The sequence below is a fragment of the Anas acuta genome, chromosome 21, assembly GCF_963932015.1.
Source record: "Anas acuta chromosome 21, bAnaAcu1.1, whole genome shotgun sequence".
NCBI classification, from domain to species: Eukaryota; Metazoa; Chordata; class Aves; order Anseriformes; family Anatidae; genus Anas; species Anas acuta.
In genome coordinates, this window is record NC_088999.1 from 2953551 (window position 1) to 2976130 (window position 22580).

Here is a 22580-nt window from a genome sequence, read left to right on the forward strand (position 1 = left end):
TAAAGAGGTTTTTGTTTGGCTAGCAAGTAAACTTTTCAAAAATCTTAGTTTGGTGTTTCACTTGAATTCTGATTACCATCTCAATAAAGCTGGATGCAAATGAGTAAAAAGAAATAACTCTTCAGCTCTTTTAATACAGTGAAAGGTGAGAATAAGGATTCCAAGTAAACATCCAAGAAACTGTACATGATCTTAAACATTAATAGACAAAATCTCTTGTTGGATTTGTTTGAGCTCTAACGGCCAAAGGATAAGTATGAGGCACTGCTTGTAGGGTGATGCAGTATCTTATGCTGTACTAAGTGATATGCGTAGGGAAGAAGCCCTTTGAAGTACACAGACTTTTCTTTTGAGGGTTCAGATGCAAAATGCAAGTGGTTGTGCCCAAAAGCCAAAATGCTCGCTGTTGTTTCTCGTTCTGTCGCTTCCTTTAGGTAGTTTGTATCTTCTTGATCTTTCGGCTTTTAGGTTTTTGGGGCTGTTTTTCTGGAAGTGTTCTCTCAGTATGAAAACTCTTAAACTATACGAGACAGACAGGATTCAAGCTAATTATTTAAATTGAGGATTTCTGCTTGATCATTAGCAACATAACTTTATTAAATGCATTTCACATGGGCTCATACACCACCTGTAGGAGAAGAACAGCCTGCTGCAGTGGCGTTGTTAATAGGTGCTGTTCTATTTTTGCCTGTTTTGCACGCCTCCCCAGCTCTCCGGTTGTCTCGGGCCCTTGTTGTCTTCACTCACTTCTGCTCTTGTCCTCCTTCCAGTTGCTAACTCCAACACTGGCAGCGGCTCCCGCCGAGACTCCCTCACAGGGAGCAGTGACCTGTACAAGAGGACATCCAGCAGTTTGACACCCATAGGACACAGTTTTTATAATGGCCTTGGGTTTTCCTCGTCTCCTGGACCTGTGGGTATGCCTCTGCCCAGCCAAGGACCTGGCCACTCTCAGACTCCACCACCTTCCTTATCCTCACACGGATCTTCTTCAAGTCTAAACCTGGGTAAGAGCCCCAGGGCCGCTGCCCCAGCACGGCACGTTGCTGCTGGTCTGCTCTCCTGCCGGGCAGAGACACAAACACCCCCGCTGCTGGGTGGGTGAGGTGCTTGCGGTCTGGTCGCTGCTCTTAGTCCTGCGAGAGGTTCCCTGATTTTGCAGAAGTAGGTGAAACACTGAGGCAGGATCTGTAGTACCTGTGTTGTGTGTCGGTGCCTCTCTGAATAGCTGAGCTGTCAGACAGGAAGGTACACGCATGGCCCGCTTGCTTCCTCGTTTCTAAATTCAGGATAACATTTACAAGTGCTTTAAAAAGCTTTTTTTTTTTTTTTTTTTTTTTTTTTTTGCACAGATCTCAGTACCAGCACCAGTTGCTTGTTATCCTTGGGTTGAATAGATACGTAGGACTCACCCTTAAACTTGTCAAATGTTTTAAATTATCCATTCAGTAATTAATGAGCTTAGGATACAGCGCCTTTTAACCAAAATAGGTAACATTATCAGGAGTGATACTCAACTTTTAGCTGAGGATTTTGTGAGTTTGCTTTTCAGAAATTCCCATCAGTATGCCCTTATCAAAAGCAGCTTAGTGCATGGCAGAGGCTTCCTTAATTTTGGTAAAGTCACTTGCATAAAGTAATGTATGTCTTCCATTTGAAATTTCAGTTGGTCCAGAACTCGTAGCTACATACAATGAAGTAAATCTTTTAGAATGAATAAAGGACATATTAAATAACAAAGCAGTGCTCATCTGAGCTTCCTGAAGTGTTCATTCCAGGGCCTCATAAACAAAAAAGATGGGTAATTCTTTGCCTTTGCACCAAATAATTTAGCAGTTGTTTAAAAAATAACTTTCTGTTTGTCAAGCATCAGTCTGGATGTGGGTGATCAGAATGCTTCCTAGATGCATACACGCTATTACTCATCAGATAGATTTGTTTACCACAAGCATATGTGTTCAGTGTTGATGCTGGCTAAAAGTTTGCATGAAATGGTAACAAATATGATTTCTAGATTTACCATCTCTTGTTCAGAGCTTTAATAGAATTTGAAGGGCTTTTAGCTTTATTTATGCAGCTGTACGGTCCTTAAGCTGACAGTTAAATAGCTACAATAAATTAATGCTGAAGACTAACCAGATTCAGATTCTGGCACTAGGAAAAGGCTGTTGTCCCTGCAGGCAAACAGAAGAATGAATCTTAAAAACTGGATCAGAGAAAGGTTAATCTGTTCCAAGAACAAACACTGGGAAGGAAGGAGAGTTCCCATTTACATAAATGGCCCGTGCCCCCGAGCAGTGAGCCTGGGTCTTCCCACTCTGACAAAATGCTCCTCTCCTTGGAGCCACGGGTCCTCTGTGCCTGACTTCATGCTTGGGAGCTACTGCGAGAGAAATCTCGTAGCTCTGTGTGGTTTTTACCTGGAAATCTGTAAGAGGTCGCTTTATTAAGGTTATCTTCCATCCATAGCATAAGATGTTAGTGCTGAATGTAATCACCATTTCCTTTGGCTTTAAAGTAAGTTTTAATGCTACAAAAACAGCCCTGACACCACTACTTCCCTACAAGAAGCTTGAGGCAGGCCCCTTTCCTGTTTTGGGGTGATATCAAAAGTCGTTGGTGATGGAGGCTGAGGAGAGTTACCAAATATCTAAAAATGAAAGGACAGATGGGAACACGCAAACGTGGTGTTTGCAGAAAGGGAAATGAGGGCGGCCAGGTTTAGAACAGCCCTACCGCTGTGTCGTGGGGGGAGACGACATGGGGGAGCCGTTTGATTTCGGGGGTACACGGTGAGGTAAGCTGGCGTTAAATCCCGCTCACCATCAGCAGATGTACAATTAAATGCCATGTAAGTCATGGATTTGACTTTGTCCTGTCTCAGGGATGTGAAAGTCGATCATTTCTTGGGCTTGTGTGCTGTGTGGAAGTAGTAACGATTCAGCTCCTGCTCCTCTGGCTTTCTGAAGGCTCATAGCTGTGGAAAATGGTGTGTATTTGTCGTGTTAGGTGTGTTCTGGGCTTGTAAAGTGACCTTGTGAAATGTCTGGGCAATTGCAAGTACCTGAAATAGCCGTGCAGGCAGTTCTTATAAGTACTGCAGGAGGAGGCAGTCGGAGCTAAACGCATGCTTTAAGCTCCAAGGTGTGCGCACCACGTGCAGCTGGGGTACAGCTGTCGGTAAGTACGTGCTGAGGGGCTCTGGTGGCAGCAGGGCCGCTCTCCTTTCCTGGTACTGATCAAAATTCTGAAACACCACATACGTTATTTAAAAATAAATGAATTGTAACATTTATTTTTGGCCAGGTTATAGCTCCATCAGTTCATGTAGGCAGTGCCAGCAGCAGTTCTGTCGCTGATGACCAGGGGCAGTGACCAGGGGCACTGGGTGGTACGGGCAGGGGACACCGGGGGTGCCCCGGGGGCTGCTGGCTCCTGCGCTTCCCAGTGGGACCTGCCTGGTGCTGAGCTGCTGGGCAGCCTGGCCCTCTTCTCTGCCGCCTGTCTTGGAGCTGTCTGTCTGTCTTCCTGTTTTCCACCGCTCTGCCCTGTGCACGCAAGCAACTCCCATGTTTCTGAGCAGTTTTGGGGCCCTGCAAAAGTCCACTGGAAGCTTGCTTAGGAAGTGCTTTGTCTTTCCTAAGCAGCCTAGGAAAGACAAAGCAGCTTCTATGTTTCTTCCCCTGTGTGTTTTATTTTTTTTTGCTCATCCTTTTGTCATTTTTTTGCTGAAATCAGTAGTTCTTTTAATTTAATATCTGTCTTAAGTGTCCCAGCAAGCACTAGGAAGATGGCATGGTGTTTGAAAATAGGAAGCAGTTGTTAGGGCCGCAGCAGGACTCCGAGCATCTCCTCTGCAGTGGAGTCCTGGGATAAAGTCTGTGCACGTGCTGCTCCCCAGATACAGATTTCTCTGTTTATATCCCACACACTGTAAAGACAACCCGGTCTTCCCCTGTCGGTGTGTTCAGAGACCACCGTGCCACAGCTGTGACTGCACAGCTCCGTGTCCTGGCTCCCTGTTGGAGGGGCGGTGCTCAGCCTGGGCAGCCTGGTGTTAGCGGGACCGGGAGGATGGCTGCAGGCAGCTCGCAGAGCTGCTTTGGGGGTTTGTTGGGGCTGAGGACACAGGAGAAACTGTCAGTGCCAGCATCTTGCAGGAGGTATCTCTGTTCTTTGGGATTTAGTCCCTCTGGTCTAGCTTAGTGTCCCCATGAGCCTCAGCAGCGCTGCTTCCAGCCCTTGCTGCTCTCGAAGAGGAGCTGTTTCTCTGTAGGAACTGGTAAAATCACACGAATCACACGAGCGTCCTTTGCCTGTCTCCTTGTGCTCCCAGTCACCCGCTGGCATAGAGGAGCCTGAGCTTCTCCAGGGTTTCTGCCCTTGGAGGTGACAGATGGGTTTCAGAAGCAGTTGCTTTGTTAGGAAACCTGTCCCCCCCAGTCTCTAATTCCCAGTACAGCACTGACCCTTAAGGAGAGACCGTGGGTCAGCATCTCCAGCAGGAGGAGGCAGAACTTCAGTGCCCGAATTGGGATCTCCAAAACGATCTAAAGCCCTTACTGGGCAAACCTCTGACCACGAAGGTTTTGCACGTGCAGGTGAGGCTTCCCCTCTGAATTCAGACACGCGGCATAGATGGGAACAGAGTGCTGACCCCTTCCCTTGTACAGCTGCTTGCAGGAGCTGCTCAGGACACAGTTTTTCATTTCAGTATCTCAATGTTCTGACTCTCACCTGCTCCAGGCTTCTGAAAACAAATGCTAACTCCGAGTGTTTCGGATGCAGCACAGAGTGCCAGTACCCCGCACTTTGTTGCTGGTTCAGTGTTACCTTGGGTATCCCGCTCCTCCCAGCAGCAAGGAATTTGTGTCACATCAGAGCTGTGGCTCCAAGAGGAAGGCAGGTGGAGGAACCGATGGCCACGCCGTTGGCAAGGCAGCCCAGGAAGGAGGGGAAGAGGAAGTTCTCGGGTTGCTTTCTCCTTGAGAAAGCCGAGGTTTGGCACCAGCTCGGGAGGTGTCAGAACATGCTTGCCCAGCTCAGAGACAGGGAAACTTAATTAGCCCCGTATCGGATACTTAGTTCTCACCTAGTGCTTCCTGCGGGCAAGCTTCCTCGAGGCATTGTTGGCAGAGGACTGCAGTTCACTCCTTTTTGAAACATTTTTAAATCTGTTTTGACCCTGTCATTCGCGTGGCTGCCAGGAGGAGGTCTGTTCGTGTGGACAGACCTACAGCCCGTTGCCTTGAAGGTCCTTCCTTCTCTTCCTTTGCAAAGATTCCTTGATGATTTTTCAGGTGACCTGCCCTTGCTGCCCTTGCTGCCTCGTGTTGGTCTCTCAGGTGGCAGATCCCCAAGCCAGAAGAATATTTTTCTGATGGGAACCCAGTTCCTCCCAGGAAAAATCCCTTTTGCCCAAGTAGCTTGCGGCCTTTGGCCAGCAGAGGGATCCCGAGCCTCGCAGAAAAGGGAAGAGCCCTGTGCTGTGCTGCTGCGTGCTCAGAAATCACGGGCAGGGAAATGGTGTGTAAAGGTTTAGCTGGTTCCTATCAACACTCAGTCTGCTGCCTGTGAGTGTTCCCCATCACTGGGTAGCAAAGTGCTCTCAGTATGGATGGAAATCTTTAGGGCAATGTGAAAGCACAGGGTTTTTTTTTGTGGTCTTTATTGCTTTTATTTTTTTTAACCTTTACTGAATAGTGATTTTCTGTAATCTCTAAACTTTTTGTTCTTCCTTCTTGCTGCCTTTTTGTAGTCTGATTTCATCTGGATTTTGTCCCTACCACCGGTGGGCTTCTGTTTAACTCAGTCCTTTGTGCAGCAGCGAAGGGCAGGCTGTGTGAGTGAGGATGGGGGATAAAGCAATTAGAAACTTCACGTGAGCAAAAAGATCCCAGCAGTGGGATTGACACTTATCAGTTTTAGGCATTTTGAACACAGAGTGAGGAACAGCAATTGTTCTGTTCTGTGCTGAAATCTGTAGCTCAACCCATCTTGGTGGAAGAGGAGTAATTAGAAGTAAAACGGCACGCAGAGGCTGTGCTTCTTTTTTGTAAACTACTTCCTCGGCCGCTTTATTTCATCTTCTGAACCCCCCTTGTTTTTATGCCTTGCAGGAGGGCTGACAAACGGCAGTGGCCGCTACATCTCTGCTGCTCCTGGAGCTGAAGCCAAGTACCGCAGCGCAAGCAGTGCCTCCAGCCTCTTCAGCCCCAGCAGTACGCTCTTCCCTTCGTCTCGCTTGCGCTATGGGATGTCTGATGTTATGCCCTCTGGCCGAAGCAGGCTGCTTGAAGACTTTCGCAATAACCGGTACCCCAATTTACAGCTGAGGGAGATTGCCGGGCACATCATGGAGTTCTCCCAGGATCAGCATGGATCCAGGTGGGATTGAGAACGTTGCGCTGTGGGGAGCTTTTGGAACGGCTGCTCTTTGATTTAGCGTAGCTGGCACTTTGTGTCATGTCCTGAAGCAAGGGAAAAGGAGGGTGTAAAGAGGGAAAGGGGGTGTGAAGAGACAAAGCCAAGTAGTGTAACACTCAGACCTTCCTTTTTATAGGCTGGGGACAAGTCCTGGTAGCATGACTCCCCTCTCCAAAGATAAGCTTGCTTGCTTCAAAATTTGCCTGGATGCAAGACCTTGCTGTATTACTGTGTTATGATTTGCTTTGCTTAAGATTTTGGGATACAGATGACACGTAGACATAGGTCTCATGACTGCCACCACTCAAGGTTTCAGATCCCTGTGGTACGGGGTACCTGTGATTTAAAGATCTTTGTTCTGTAAGAGCTCAGTGTATGAGCCTTATGAATGGATTTGTATTAGTGCTTTGAGGGCACAAGTGCCAGTGGCATCATACCAACCTTATTTTTCAGGTTTATTCAGCTGAAATTGGAGCGTGCTACCCCAGCAGAACGCCAGCTTGTGTTCAACGAGATCCTCCAGGCGGCTTATCAGTTGATGGTCGATGTATTTGGAAATTACGTTATCCAGAAGTTCTTTGAAGTAAGTCTTAATTCCTTTCTTCACAACTCTCGTTCTTCCTGCTGTCCTGAGGCACAGGATGAGCTCCTAGAAGCCTTGCCATTTGGCTAAGAGGATGGATGTCTGTCAGCGCTGATGTCATCTCATCCCCACATGCTGCTGCATCATTCCTCTTTGGGTGAATGAAATTAAATGGGGTCTCAAAAATTCTTATGAAGAGTAAATCCTTGCTTTGAGAGGTGCAAAAGGTATAGGAATAAATAACAGTGCATCCAGGAGATTTAGGGCCATTTCCAAGGATGCTGTGCTGAGCAGTCAGTACTCATGTATTTAGAAACACAACAATCAGCATTCACTGACAGAAAACGTGTATTTCTGTACAAGGAAGGTGAGCAGACAGCCACCTCTTTCTTGAAACTGGTCTGTTCCTTCTACACTAAGCTTTGGTTATTTATTTATCTTGAATCCAATAACTTCAGAGCCCCAGTCTCAAGGGTTGCTGCATTAGCAGACTGGCACGTCGCCCTGGAGGTTGTAGCACCTTTGACTCTGGAATTTGTTTCAAACGTGTCAGGCATGTCAGAGACAGAACAGACATCTCACTTGTGCCTGGTGAGATCTGTTGAGCTATGGCTGGTGTTTTTTTTCAGTAGGTGCAGTGTTTCTTGTTTAACACTTCGGCACAACAGGACGGGAGGGCTGCTGTGCTGCTTGGCCGCGTGAGGGTTTTGTGTCTGTAGTGATTGGTTTTAATCTTTCCAGTTTGGCAGCCTGGAGCAGAAGTTGGCCTTGGCAGAACGTATCCGTGGGCATGTTCTGTCCCTGGCTTTGCAGATGTACGGCTGTAGGGTGATCCAGAAGGCCCTTGAGTTTATTCCCCCAGACCAGCAGGTAATTGTAAGTTTCAATTTTAACTTTCTTCTTGATGTTTAACGTTCCTTGCTGTTTGGTGACCTGGACTGCAAACTTCTGTTACTCTTGCTTTTGTTTGTGGCTGGTGTTCTTTTGGTTTGGTTTATGGTATATTTGTTATGTTTCTTGTGGTTGGTAAGTGTGTGATATGTTCTTGGGTCTCGTTGTCATCTCATTGTCCTACTGAGCACTTAATGGTGTTGGTTCTCCATTAATTCCCTTCAGTCAGGTTATGTAGGCTGGCTGAGGGGAAAATTGTGAATAATAGTGAATAAGGAGATATTTTAAATCCCTTGAAGTAAGCAGTGCCAGAGTTCTACCTTTATTATTCACGGAGATATTGCTGCTTTGATATGTGGGTCAATATTCTGCTTCCCCACAGAGAGAGGAGAATGAGGAGCCCCTGGTTCCTGCTGAGCCAGCCCTGGCATTGGGAAAGGTGGAGAATAGCCTAAATTCTACTGAAAGCTCATTAATAAAGCTGTTCCTCTAGGATTTTATTAGCGATGAATTAAGATGAAAAATATGCTATGCAAGCTAGCTAATAAAGGCATTAGGAATCACAATAGAAGAATCTTAATGTGGGTTATTAAGTTAAAAAGCTGAAACAGGATTTAGAAATGCGTGTTGCCTCCGAGTCAAGCCCGAGCGCACCTATTGCCTTGGCAATACGTGTGGCTTTGGATAACAGTGAAAGTGTGATGGCACAAACTGTGGCACTGCTGGTCCAAGGATTTGCTGATGTCTTCTTCTAGAAAGCTGTCTTGGAGCACTGTGTGTTCCCGAAATGCCCGTTTTTGTACCAGTAGAATAAGTCCATCGTCCCGTTCCGTAGCATTGTTAAATTAGTCAAGTGCCATCCACCCTTTTCCAGTTGCTTTCAGCCTGTGTGTTTGTCACATTAGTCATATCTAAAACTTAGCTGCTCCATTTCCTTAATCACCATGTAATATTAGCCTGCATATGTAAGATGCCAGCAAGTTTTTATCCCAGTGCTGACTCCGTTTGAGTGGTGTGAAGCTGATACCTGGGAAGTTTGTGAAGTTTGGACATCTCAGATTTTTTTTCTTTATGAGGGGAGCAGATGAGGGAATGAGGGACACCAAAAAAAAAAAAAAAAAGCTATGTATTGGGGGGGGGGAAGTCTTAAATTTTATATTTGCACATGGGTGTCCTCTTAAAGTTAATGAAAAGTGTTTCATCTTCCTGTAGTAGTATTTTTCTAGATGGTTTCTGTAGCACAGCAGGCTTCATCTCAGCTCTCAGCCACTGGAAAACTTCACTGAGATAACTGAAATACATCAGTGCATCCTTCATGCCTTTCGTGTTCCTGTACCGTGTGTAGCAGTGAAAACTTTACATTTATCAGCCGTGAGTCCTGGTGGTGCTTTCTGTTTGTCTTTCTCTCCTCCTAATAGAACGAGATGGTACGGGAGCTGGATGGCCATGTCCTGAAGTGTGTGAAAGACCAGAACGGTAACCACGTGGTGCAGAAGTGCATCGAGTGCGTGCAGCCTCAGTCCCTGCAGTTTATCATTGATGCATTTAAGGGGCAGGTAAGTTCTTAACCAAGATCTAAGTCTCATTCTTCGTGTTCTTACGTTGCTTTGAGTAGCACAATAGTGACCGTAACTCATTCAAATCTTTGGGAATTTAAACTTTAGCAAGCATTGGGTGAAAGGGTTATGCAGCTATGTGAGCGAGCCTAGGAACTCTTCGGTCACATCTCTGCTTGTCATTTTCATGCAGGTGTATCACAGCAAAGCAGCCTTGCAAAAGTCTGTTCTCCTGGAACATATAGTATTTTTGACTGATGGGGGAGAAACACAAGTCTGTTATTAATCCATCTTCATAGTAAAGGTGGTGAGCAGAGTGTTTTGTGGTGGGTGTAGGAAATTTTCATTAAGATCTGCTCTGTGGGAGTGGATTATCAGGCTGCTGTTTCCCAAGGATCCCAGACCAGGGGCAAAACAAAAGCTTCATCTAGCAAAGGGCAGTTACTTGTTTTATTCCTTTTTTTTTTTTTTTTTTTTTTTTCTTCTTGATTTTCCCTCGTGAATTGATGTTCTGGGTATTAATGCCTTTATTCTGGTGGTAGTTGGCTTGTCTTCCATTCCAAAAGTGCTGTTCTGGGTGTTTCCAGCTTCAGCTTAATTGGCTTTGGTGGGGGACTTTGAAGTACTGAGGGTTTTGCCACAGGGATGTGAGGATAGCCTGGGGTTATTGTAGCAGGAACCAGGCTTTATTAGTTTAGCTGCTCCTGGAACAGCTGTGGTAGTGTGGACTTGCTTGGCTGTGTCAAAACAGGCAGGGCTCTGGCTGGAAACTTGCTCAGCAAATCTGCTGGCTAACCTTTAGTTTTGGAACTTCGAGGAGGGAGTTAGGCAAGGCAGAAATACATCTGGGAACTTGGCTGATGGCACTGCAATTTCTCTGACTGGCTGTCCCAGTTCCATCTGAACTTTCATGTGCAAGATTAAACTTATCACCTCAAGAACATTTTTTGGTGGTTAATTACATTTTAAAGTCCTGTTTTCCTGCACGGTTTATTCAAAATGGTTATTAAAAATTTGTAGACTGTTTGACTTCAGTGCTTGGATTTGCTATGTTTTTTAATTTATTTTAAGCAAGCAGATAGGACTTCGTGCTTTAGAAAGAAAATTGCACAGCAATAATAAAATGAATAAGGTGTTCTTACCGACAGATTTGATAATCCTCTAGAAATGAGCAAGAAGATTCCTTGTTGTCGCTTCTGCTAAGCACAGTTAAGGCTTTTAAACAAATCTGGGTACTTCAGGAAAATCCTTGTCTGAGCATTTTTAACCTTTCTGTTTCATACTACATTTTCATTACATAGCTGTAATTAGGTAACCGGCAAACTATGTGCTGGATTTATTCCTCTGAAACTGTTTTAACACTGCTTCCAGTAATGCTTGGCTGTCCAAGTGTTCTCTTCATTAATCAAGACACTTTGCTGCTTGTCTTCCTGTTTCATGATGGAGAAGCTGAAGCAGGGGTGGGGATGTGATGTGCCTGTGGTCACCCAGGCAGTCCTGGGGCAGCGAGATGTATCCAGCTTCGGTTTGTTACCTGGTGCTGCAGTGCTGCAAGCAGAGTTCTGCAGCTGGCATTGCCTACCATGCCCAGGAAAAACCACCACGCGTTCGTTTAATTCAGAAAGGTTTTCAGGATCCACAAAGACTAACAGATGTGTTGCTGCCTGTGCTTGCCTGTCTCCTTGAACGCAGGTTTTTGCGTTGTCTACACATCCATATGGCTGTCGTGTGATTCAGAGGATCCTAGAGCACTGTCTTCCTGAGCAGACTCTTCCCATCTTGGAGGAACTCCACCAACACACCGAGCAGCTTGTGCAGGTCAGTCTGAGAGGATGTGGGTGCTGCTTTGTATTAGGAAAGGTAACAGCACATTTGAGACTGTAGCTGTGGTGTTTGTGGGGCTGTGTGAACACAGGAATTCTGTTCCTGAGGGGGGATGGAAGGGAAAATGGCAGGCAAGAAATGCATCATCACTAATTGTTCTGGCTACGTGCAAATATCCAGCAGGTATCAAAGCTGGAGTTGGATCCTGTTCAGAAGGGGTTCTTAAAATGTGTTTTTATGCACATCCCTTCCTGCCCGCCTTTCCTCTTCTTTGCAGTCCTTCTGAGAACCCTTTTTTTTTTTTTTTTTATGGTTCACGCACTGGGGCATGGTGGATCTAACATCAAACAAACCCTGTCCTGTGTGCTCATACATAGCATGTGGATAGTGGGAAGAGGTTGGGTGTGGAGGTGAGGCATCCAAGGCATGCCTCTGGAATTAGAGTGGAATCAACATGTATCTTGTCTGAATATAGACATGTCTAGAATATGAATGTAGATAAGAACAGTATCTTGTAGCTAGAACAAAAAAAAATTGAAAAGAGCAGAGTATTGGCATTTCATGTTAAAGGAAATGGTTTTGAGCTTTATAATCAGGACAAAGATGTAGTATTTTACCTCCTGGTGAAAATACAGGGTGCATGTTTCTGTAGAAGTCTAAAGTATTTGTATGATTTAAACAGTAGATGTTTTAATTAGTGTTTAGTCCAAGTTTGTAAGATTTAATTAATGCACATCGGGAACTAGCTTGGTATTAATGGTTCCTGTCCAGATTTTGTCTCACACTTCTGCTGTCTCTCAAACAGGATCAGTATGGGAATTACGTTATCCAGCATGTACTAGAACACGGTCGGCCTGAGGATAAGAGCAAGATTGTAGCAGAAATTAGAGGCAACGTGCTTGTGTTGAGTCAACATAAATTTGCTAGGTATGAATTTGTTTCTTAAAGTCTTCATGCCCCGTGGGAGTATGGACGTGTGCTAGAGTTGCAAAAGTTAGAGGTGGGGTGTAGGTAGGTGAAAGGAGTTGATAAATAACTTTTTGTTTAACAGCAGAATGCGATTTATAACTGCTTAAAAACTGGGATGAGCAACCTGCAAGGTAAGTTTTACTTGTAACGAAGGATGAAGAAGCAAAAGAGTAGTTCCAATTCAGGCTCCTGAACTTGACCGACAGTTTGTGTGGTGTGTAGTTTTGTTTTATTTTTATTTTTTTTAAGTGATCACTATCCCTTGAATGATAACATTTTAAGAGCCTTTCAGTACCTCTGGGATGTTGTGTCAAGCTACAAGGGAGCTTAGGAAATCAATGTAGCAAGAGTTCTTTTTCATCCTGCTTTTCTTACACAACGCCTTGTGGTCCTTTCTGAGATACATGCCTGAGGATATCCTCTTAGGGAAGCTGAAGCAGTCTGAGCTTGTTAGACCAGGTGCTATGGAGCTAGTCTTGGGTAGAAGCAAAATTCAGGTACCTTAATGGATATAAAAACTGAGTAATGCTTCCCACATTTGTGAATTCCTTTTGTGTGTGTTCCTAGCCATTCGAACATGAAGGCTGATGTCTTCAAAGGCGTAACACACCTCCCTCTTTGCATTGGGTAACATAGTGCTTTAATTCTTATGGGCACAAGGGAAGTATAACATTAACAAGAATTAGAAGAGTGCGGTCTGAACGCTGTTATTTCAGCCTCTTTCTCCCTGCCTTGCCTTGTTCTTTTTTCTAACCTTCTTTCCAGATGGAGTGTTAATTAGCGTATCACGTCCCCCGAGCTGAGCACTAGTTGTGGCAAATCACTTGGTGATTTTATGATTCAGGGGGTGCAGCAGATAAGGCTAGCAAAACTCTTTTCTCTTTCGTATATCCTATTTAACTCTGCTCTCTGGAGAGCAGAGACTAGTCATCTAATGTATTCAGGAATTTGGGAAGTTCTTTGCTAAGTTCTTTCATTCCTGAATCATATTTCCCTGTTGTTATAACCTTGGACCTCTGTTCCTGCCGAGCTCCACTACTGAGAAAGACAAACAAAGAGCAGGGCATCTGCTTCTCTGATGGGCGTGCTATGAGAACAGACATTGATCTCCACTACAGCGTCACTGTAGAGACAGACAAATAAATCTGGGTGAAATAAAACCTGAATTGGTCCTCTACCCAAATTCTCACTCAGATCCTGAGGTCCTTGGACCTGTTTGTTTCACATTACTCAACTTCTGCACCAGCACATACGTCTTTCCCAAGTGGTCTGCCCTCCTTAGAAGCTTGAGGAGATCTCCTTGGGGTGGAACGAAAAGCCCTGTGGGGATGTTGCGTGCTCACTGCTCGTCCTTTTATTGTTACAGCAACGTTGTGGAGAAATGCGTTACCCATGCCTCCCGCACGGAGCGTGCCATGTTGATCGATGAGGTGTGCACTATGAATGATGGCCCTCACAGTGCCTTATACACCATGATGAAAGATCAGTACGCCAACTACGTGGTACAGAAGATGATCGATGTGGCAGAGCCATCTCAGCGCAAGATTGTCATGCACAAGGTAAGCAGCTGCTGTCGATTGATAAGGGTACAGGGCTTGTGCTGGAAGAAGTGGCACTGCCACACTGGTTGCAGGGAGAAACGAAGGCTGAGATAATTGTTTTTGCCTTTAGAACTTCCTAACGACCCAGGTATTTCAAAGTTGCAGGAAAGTAGTAGTTGGAATATATTCATGTTATATGAATTAATGAGATGCCGTTTGGACTTAAAACTAGCTGGTTGCTTCTAGCAATCTTCTCTGACCTAGTAACCCAGTTCTGCACTCATGGCGTAGTGAGCGATGATAAAAAAACACTAAGACATCTCCTGTAGCAGTGCCACCAATTTGGTGCCTGGCGAGGTGCCTTTTGAAAGTCTGGCAATGATGACACACTTGCCCTCTCTGAGAAGAGCGTTTGCTAATGAGAGATGTGTTATGTACTCAGCGGAGCTGAGCCAGACCTCGGAGCACCTCAAGCACTAACGCAGAACTGCTGGCTGCCTCTCGAAGGGCTGCCAAGCTCTGCCTGTCACTTCGTGTCCCAGCTCTGCAGCGCTGATCAGGAAAGTCAGGTTAGCCGTCCCCATCGTGCTAATGGGGCATGTGTGGTGTTCCTGTAGCTGCTGAGCCCGGAGTCGTTAATCAAATCCCGTGTTTCTCGGGTTTGGATATGTTTTTGACGAGAGACTTCCAGGGATTAGCATCATGCTGCAGTGTTGGAGTGTGTAACAGTTTGAGGACTTCCTGTTTGTCAAAAATGAAGACATTTGGGAATTCAGTAAGCATTGCTGCCAGCCCTGCCTTCCAGGGCTTATAGGGCTGCTCCCCAAGGGTGGGAGGCTCTAAACATCAGGTGATGTCTTCATTTTCCTGCTTTATAAACAACAAATATGCAATTGAAATAATCAAGTAGGCTACTTCTTAGGTTTAGGAGTCATCCACAGTAGTTACTTTAAACCAAAGCCTGTATTAGTCCAGAAGAAAAATAAATAAAAGTGTACAGCCTCACTGGAGCAAAATGACCCGTAGCTCTGCTAATCTGTGAGATGTGTGCACATACATTTAAAATCTTTACCGACACGTTCCTGTTCTTGTCAAGCGGAGTCTTCTGAATAATATGCTAATTAGGTTATCAGTGTGGCTGTCAAAAATAGAAGCAGGATGACAGCTAAATAAGGCTGGCTGAATGTGAAGATGTTAGCTGCGTTACCGAGCTGAATGAAAGCCTGGGAAAACTGAGTGCATTGCCTGTTGGTTTGGGATTGTAAAAATTGTTCGTAGTGCAAACAAGCAGTTTGCATCATGCTTTTAACAGCACTTTTTTCTAAATAAAAATAATCTTAACAGTCAGTTCTGTCATTTAAAAAAAAAAAAAAGGCTTAGAAATGAAGATGAACAAAGAAAGTACTGTTGGACTTGGGAAGTTCTCTGTTCCGTAACCTCAGCGAAGCAGCCTGACCTCCTTGGGAATGCGATGTGGGGAGGGCCAAGACATAAATCCAATTTTTACAAAACTGGTTCTTGAAGTCGAGTAAGAATTCAAACAGCTAGTGACTGAGCTGATGGAATAGGATGAGTATGGGGTGGACTTCCCATGGGAGTTCAGTCAGCCCTGGCTAGGGCAAGCAATGGTGATGTGTCTGCCCCAGGAGCAGGGGAGGAGAGGGGCGGGCTGTACGTCGTGTTCTGGCTGCTCCTCGTCCGGTCTGCACTTTCCACCGTGCAGTAAAAAGTCTGTAGTAGTTGCCTTATCAGAGGAACTTGCTGGTGGTGTGGGATAGTAACAGGAATGAAAATAAATGGCTCTTAGGTCTCGAACTTCAGCAGCACAAGGATGTCAGTGCAGCTACTACAGAGGTTTTCCTCGTCTGGTTCTTCCAGTAAAGGTGGCTTTACTCCAGCTACAGGAATTCTGGTGGAGCTGCAGATGACTTTTACTCTGAAATAGTATGACTGTGTGAAGTCTGCTTAAAAATAAGGGAAAAAAGTGTATTTAGGTTCAGAAATTAAACAGCTGTTCAGTCCAGGCTGCTTGCCTTTCCCAGTATCTCTCCAAATATACTGCTGAAATTGATACTGGGAGCCCTTCAGGGCTTTGAGCCCTTCAGAAGCTGAGCGTGGAAGGAGGGTGAAGCCCTGCTCAGCTGCCTCACTTCTCGGGGCTGCTGAGGTGCAGTAAAAGCTGCTCAGCTGAGCCACCCCTTGCAGTGTATTTTCTGTGGTAGCAATCGGTCTGTCCCCAGGCCAGAGAGGTGGAGGTGGGCAGGGGGTCAGAGCACCCTTGGGAAGCTCGAGCATCCAGGAGCCCTGTCTTGCCAGCCTTGCTTTGGACAACGCTTTAGGTTCATCCACGAGACAGGGATTCCGCTTGATCCTGTATTAGGCCTCAAGATCCCACCTGCTTGACCAGGAATTCATTTTGCCATTAACCTGAAAAATAACAGCAGTGAGTTACAAAACGTTGATTTGGTTCATGGATTGAGGTGGTTACAGCAAAAGGCACCCTACATTTTGAGGCATTTTCTGGTTGCCTGTGCTGGCACCGGCCGTGGCGTGGGATGGGATCGCTGCGGCTGTGGGTCAGGTCACCAACCCCAACCCCTCTCTTTTGCCTCCTAGATCCGGCCTCACATCGCCACCCTGCGCAAGTACACCTACGGCAAACACATCCTGGCCAAGCTGGAGAAGTACTACATGAAGAACGGGGTTGACCTGGGGCCCATCTGCGGCCCCCCCAACGGCATCATCTGAGGCGGCGCGCTGCGGGGCTCGCTGCCAGCAGGCACTCGTTCACAACCAGCAACCCACCTTGTTCCAGTACAGTTAGAAAACGGTCTGTGGTTGCTAAACTACTAAAAGAAAAAAAAAAAAGGAAAAGAAAAAAAGAAAAGCCTTTGTAAATTTCTTTAATTTTATTATGCATAACATGTACTAATTATTTTTTTTAATTAACTAATTGCCCTGCTGTTTTACTGGTGTATAGAATACTTGTACATAGGTATCAAATGTACATGGAAGGCCACATTTTTGTTCACTGTTGTATCTATATTCCAAATGTGGAAACTTTCAGGGTGGTTGGTTTGAAGAAAAAAACAAACACGTTTTTAATTCATCTGCCTTGCAGGCAACTTTTTTGCAAATACCTGTTTTTTCTCCTTTTAGTCAAAAGTCAGCAAGAATTTTTTGAATTTTAGTTAAATGGCACAAAGGATGCCTTTAACACTGTTTATAAATATAAAAAAATTCAACTTGCTAAAGCTTCAGTTTAAAAAGAATTAAGTTTTTGAAACTTTTTAATTGCTTTTTTTTGTTTTGTTTTTTTGAGTATAACATGCTAAAGGAGGTAGCTTAGTGGTCGTTTTTGGAAGAAAACGTACACACCCAGAAAGTTTTTAAAGCAAGGGGGCGGGGGGCGGGTGTACTTGTTTACTGCCTACTCAGTTTGTTCTGTTAACATTGAGAGACACAATTTGATTATTTAGCATGAGGAAAAAAAAAATCCAACTCGGCTTTGGTCTTGCTTCTATAAATATATAGTGTATACTTGGTGTAGACTTTACATATATAAAAATTTGTAGTATTTTCTTGTTTTGATGTCTGATCTGTATCTATAATGTACCCTAGTAGTGGAACATACTTCTGACTGTACAATTGTACATTTGTAAACCTCTGTAATGTAAATGTGGAGAAGTTTGAATCGACATAAACCCGTTTTTTGGTAAGAAAAAAGAATTAGCAAAACCTGTGCATTTCAGTGTATATTCACACCTTTTATGGTCGTAGCATATAGTGTTGTATATTGTAAATTGTAATTTCAACCAGAAGTAAATTTTTTCTTTTGAAGGAAATGTTCTCTTTATACAGCCTAGTTAATGTTTAAAAAAAAAAATTGCTTGGTTTTATTTGTCACCTAGTTGAACAGTAGCGATCCTTTCTAAATGTTATACAAAATGATTCAGTTCAAAATAGTGTTTTTTTGAATCTTAAAAAGTAATGTTTTGCTTATTTTGTGACAGTAAGAAACAAAAAGTGCAAAAGTACAGAATCCCCTAGTTTTCCTTACAATCAGAGTCCCTTTTCACCTTGTAAAGTGTGAATCACCTTCCCTTTTTGTACAGAAGATGAACTGTATTTTGCATTTTGTCTACTTGTAAGTGAATGTAACATACTGTCAATTTTCCTTGTTTGAATATAGAATTGTAACACTACACGGTGTACATTTACAGAGCCTTGTGTATATTTCCAATGAACTTTTTTGCAAGCACACTTGTAACCATATGTGTATAATTAACAAACCTGTGTATGCTTATGCCTGGGCGACTATTTTTTGTAACTCTTGTGTAGATTGTCTCTAAACAACGTGTGATCTTTATTTTGAAAAATACAGAACTTTGGAATCTGGCTTGGTGCTTTCTTTGGCCGCTCTGAGTGGAGTGCCACCGCCACACCTCCCTCTCTGCTTTTGCCTTTCTTTGCAAGCCTCCAGCTCCTCTGTGAGCAGCAACGTGTGGAGACGAGGGAGCAGAGTGAGTGCTTGGTGCTGGCTCAGTGCTGCTTCCCCCTTCTGGCACCCGTCCTGCTGCTGTCTGGGGCTCGCTGGCCTGCGCCTGACCTGTGCTCTTGGGATTTCTAAACCTCTTTGGAGCCTGTACCAACTCAAAGCAAACACAACATCCATCCTCTGGTGGTAAGTTCAAGCCGAACGACCACCTTCTGTAGGTAAACTGCCTCTTGGTCGCTTTTTAAGCACTGCAGCTCTTGCTGAGAAGGGCGGGGAATAATTTTCCCCATTACCTCTTGTGCTCTACTCATGCTTTCCTCGGCTTTTGTCATCCTCCTCTCCACCCTGCCCTCGTTGCAGTCCAGGACTGTCCCTCCAGGGAGCTGCTAGTTGTGCAGAAGCTTTTTCATACTTTTTTTCATATCTTTTGGTTTGGGTGTGCAGGAGGAAGGGTCAGGGGAGCAGCACCACGAGCTGTGCCCAGCAGGCAGGGTGGGGATGCTCCAAGGGCAGGAGCGAGGAGCAATTTGGGGCTGCTGAGCATCGCCACAACCAGCAGCCCGCAGTTGCTGTGGCTGCAGCTGAAACACGAAACACGAGCTCGTGTTTCCATGGAAACTTCCCCAGCTCTGAGGATCTCTGAGGATCTGGTTCCCCAGGGGCCGCGTTCAGCCCCGTGCCTGTCGCTGGGTGAGCGGCGCTGGGGTTCTTCCTCCAGCACCGTTCCTCACCCCGACCCCGAGGTCAGCAGCAGCTGCTCTGTCCCAGAGCCCTGGGAGCTTCTTGTGCGGCTCCTCAGGGTCCTTTATTACCCTAATTAAGTGCTACAAGGCAGCCCCGTGTCTGTTTCCCATCCCCTTTGCCAGATCCCTTCTGGATGCTTTGAGCAGCCCGCCCCGAACGCAGATCCCCGCAGGACTCCGACTGCGACCTCTGCTCAGAGAGAAAATTGGCCTCTGCTTACCACCAATTTTTCTTCATTTACGAGCATAAAGGATCCTCCCTGCCACTGCTGCACTTCAGGGGCTGCTGGGTCTTAACCCTTTTCGGAAGGTTGCCATCAGCATCGCTGGAAATCCTGATGAAGTTCAAAGCACTTGTGCAAAGCCCCTGATGGAGGAGGGGAGGAAAAGTCACATTTTGTAGGATTTTTTTTTAATTTATTTTTGATTTAGCTTGTTAAAACATTTACAACTTTGTCGTAGAACGTGATGCTGCTTGTTTCCATCTGAAATTAGCATTTTTAAAGAACTGATGCCCAGCACAGATGTCAGTGTGATGGCTTTCACTGCACCAAACTTGACTCCAAAAGCACACGGAGCTGCTCCGGGCGTGCAGATGCTGCTGGAGGAGTTGCACAGGCTCCGGTAACGCCTGCTCCTTTCAAAGGGCTTTTACTTTTTCTGTGTCAAATGCCTGCAGGTTCCATGCTGCCCCTTTCCCATCACCAAAAGGCAGTGCCAGCGTGGCCCAGCAGTGGCTTTAATCAGTTTTCACACCTTAAATTCGTTAAACTCAGCCGAGCGCTGGTTTGGCTTTCGGACACCTTTTTTTCACCAGGTTTGGGGCCCTGCAGCAGCAGCAGCGATCGCACGGGGCCACGAGGTTTGGGTGGTGCTGGGGCCCCGCGTCCCTGAGCTTTGGGACCCACCCCAGAAACAGAGGGGGCTCGGTGCTGGCCCTGTCCCCGCTCCCCAGCACGGCTCTGCGGGACTTCAGGAACCGACCCTGGGGGTTTTGGGGTTGCCCAAGCCTGCGGGCTTCTGCTCCACGCCCGGCCATGGAAGAAGGATGTGGGTGCTGGCACAGGGCCCTTGGGTGCTGGTGGGGGACAGGATGGGGACCCTGCGGGGGGACGGGGCCCTGCTGCCACCACCGGGGAAGGGACGCGGGGCTGAGGGGTGCAGGAGCCCTGACCCAGCCCCCAGCTCAGCCGCATCCCACCCCAGCCCCCCGACCCCATGGGGCCAACACCTCCATGGGGCCACCATCCCCGCTGTCCCTGGAGCCGCAGCGAGGCCGAGGACCGGGGCCGGTGGCAGCGGCTGCGCCCAGATTCCTCCGGGGACCCCGCTGGGACCCCCCCGAGTCCCAGCCAAGCCACGGGGCCGCCGCTGGGTGCCCCCCCGGGGGTGCTGGGGGCTGCTTTTGGGGACGCGGCGGGGCCGGGGGGGGCTGCAGGGAGCGCGGCAGCCACAGGGGGGCGGTGCAGCCTCAGCAACCGGGCCCGGCCCGGCCAGAGCGCGGCTCCGTGTGCGGCTGTCATCATCATCATCATCATCATCATCATCATCATCATCATCATCATCATCATCATCATCATCATCATCATCCCGTTAATTACTGCACAATGAGGAGGGGCAGAAGGGGCAGCGACGCCCCCGAGATCAGGCTGGGGGCTCTGCCCCCCCCGCCCCCCAGGAGTGACCCCATGCCAGGGCCGGGGCTCGTTTTTTAGCCGATTTTGCCTGATTTCCCCTCTAACCCCAGGTCAGGCCGCTGCTCCTCACCCGCATTCATTCACCGCAGCGCTTGGAGTTCAGGACGGGGCTTTTGTGGGTTTATTTGTTCGGATTTGCACGGGAAAGGTGTGAAACCCGTTAGGGCTGCCCTAAGAGAGAAACCCCCCCCCGTGTCCTTCCCCCTGCTCCCACCTCTCCCACAGCTGCCACCTCCCGTCGGGGTGACCCAGTGTCCCCTTTGGTGCCAGGTCCCTCCTCCATCTGCCCCTCGCCCCCCCCAGCTGCCCGCTGCCCCCCATCTCCCCTGAGTACCCGCACCTACCCCTGGGTCCCCCCCAGCTGCCCCGGGGTCCCTCAGCACCCCCCCGTTTGTCCCAGGTTTCCCCCATCTCCCCCTGATCCCCCCACATGCCCCCTCTCTGCCCCTGGGTCCCCCCCCTCTGCCCCACTTTCCCCCACTAACCCCTGTGTCCCCCCAGATGCCCCCATGAGCTCCCCATACACCCCCTGTGTCCCCCCCATCTTCCCCATTCCCCCTCCCTACTCCTGGGTGCCCCCCATCTACCCTCACGTCCCCCCCCCGTGTCCGTCCCCATGTGCCCCCTTACCCCCCTCAACTACCCCTGGCTCCCTCCCATCCTCCCCATGCCCACCTTATCTGTCCCTGTGTCCCCCCATCTTCCCCCATGCCCCCCCTATATACCCTTTGGGCTCCCCCCATTTCACCCTATATAATCCCTAAATTCCCCCCTCCCCACAATCTACCCCCGGGTCCCCCCACCTTCCTCATAACCCCCACACACTCCTTGATCTCCTCCTCTTCCCCATATCCCCTATCTGTCCCTGCACCCCCCCATCTGCCCCCATACCCCCCCATACACTCCCTGGGCCTCCCCATCTTCCCCATATCCCTGTATCTACCCGTGTACCCCCATCTCCCCCCATGCCCCCTTATATGTTCTCTGCATCCCCCCACCTTCCCCATACCCCCCTATCTACTCCCCCCCTCACCCTACATACCCCTGCTTCCCCCCATCTGCCCCCATACCCCCCTATATACGCCCTGGGTCCCCCCCCCCCCATACACCCCTGCACACCCCCCATTTACCCCCATAACCCCATAGCCCCCACACCTCTGCACTCCCTGGCTCCCCCCACCTTCCCCAATACCCCCCATATCCTCCCTGTGCCCCCCCATCTACCCCCGCATCCCCCTATTTACCCCATACCCCCCATCTACTCCTCGGCTCCCCCATTTCCCCCCCCCCGCAGCCCCTTATTCCCCTCCACCCCATATCCCCACAAATCCCCCCATAACCTCCCCACCCCCCATATTCCCCCCATTTTCCATTCCCCCTACCACCCTATAACCCCCCAACCCCAATTTTCCCCAAACCCCCCCATTCCCCCAACCCTCCCAATCCCCCCCACACCCCCCATTCCCCCCAACTTCCCATATTCCCCTTACCTGCCCATTCTCCCCAACCCCCCCATACCCCCGCACCCCCAATTTTTCCCCCAAAGCCCCCATTCCCCCCACCCCTCCCATATTCTCCCTAACCTCACATTTCCCCCCCACCCCTCATATTCCCCCCCATACCCTCCCATTTTCCCCCCACCCTCCCATTCCCCCCACTGCCAATTTCCCCCCATATTTCCCCATTCCCCCCACCCCTCCCATATTCCCCCTACCCCCCCATTTCCCCCTCACCCCCTATTTTCCCCCTTACCCCCTATATTCCTTCTCCCCTCCCATTCCCCCCTGCCACCCCATAACCCCCCAACCCCAATTTTCCCCCCAAACCCCCATTCTCCCCAACCCTCCCCATC

The 22580-nt window shown here is 47.7% G+C and overlaps 1 protein-coding gene and 1 non-coding gene across 11 annotated transcripts in view; both read left to right on the forward strand.

Annotated features, from left to right (window-relative positions):
* PUM1 (pumilio RNA binding family member 1) overlaps nt 1-18188 on the forward strand; it is a 71009-nt gene extending 52821 nt beyond the window's left edge. For 7 of the 10 annotated variants that reach the window (XM_068658179.1, XM_068658182.1, XM_068658184.1 and 4 more), the window contains 9 exons: nt 771-1007; nt 6120-6387; nt 6880-7009; nt 7751-7885; nt 9319-9456; nt 11149-11274; nt 12086-12207; nt 13616-13808; nt 16407-18188. In XM_068658179.1, coding sequence (XP_068514280.1) covers nt 771-1007; nt 6120-6387; nt 6880-7009; nt 7751-7885; nt 9319-9456; nt 11149-11274; nt 12086-12207; nt 13616-13808; nt 16407-16538 — 1481 coding nt within the window. In that variant the 3' untranslated portion in view covers nt 16539-18188. The remainder of the gene's footprint in view (nt 1-770; nt 1008-6119; nt 6388-6879; nt 7010-7750; nt 7886-9318; nt 9457-11148; nt 11275-12085; nt 12208-13615; nt 13809-16406) is intronic. The other 3 variants (XM_068658181.1, XM_068658185.1, XM_068658189.1) reach the window with 1 other exon arrangement.
* LOC137843215 (small nucleolar RNA SNORD103/SNORD85) lies at nt 14162-14247 on the forward strand. The gene has a single exon (XR_011089408.1). It is a non-coding gene; the product is annotated as a small nucleolar RNA SNORD103/SNORD85 (small nucleolar RNA).
* Nucleotides 18189-22580: the final 4392 nt, after the last annotated feature.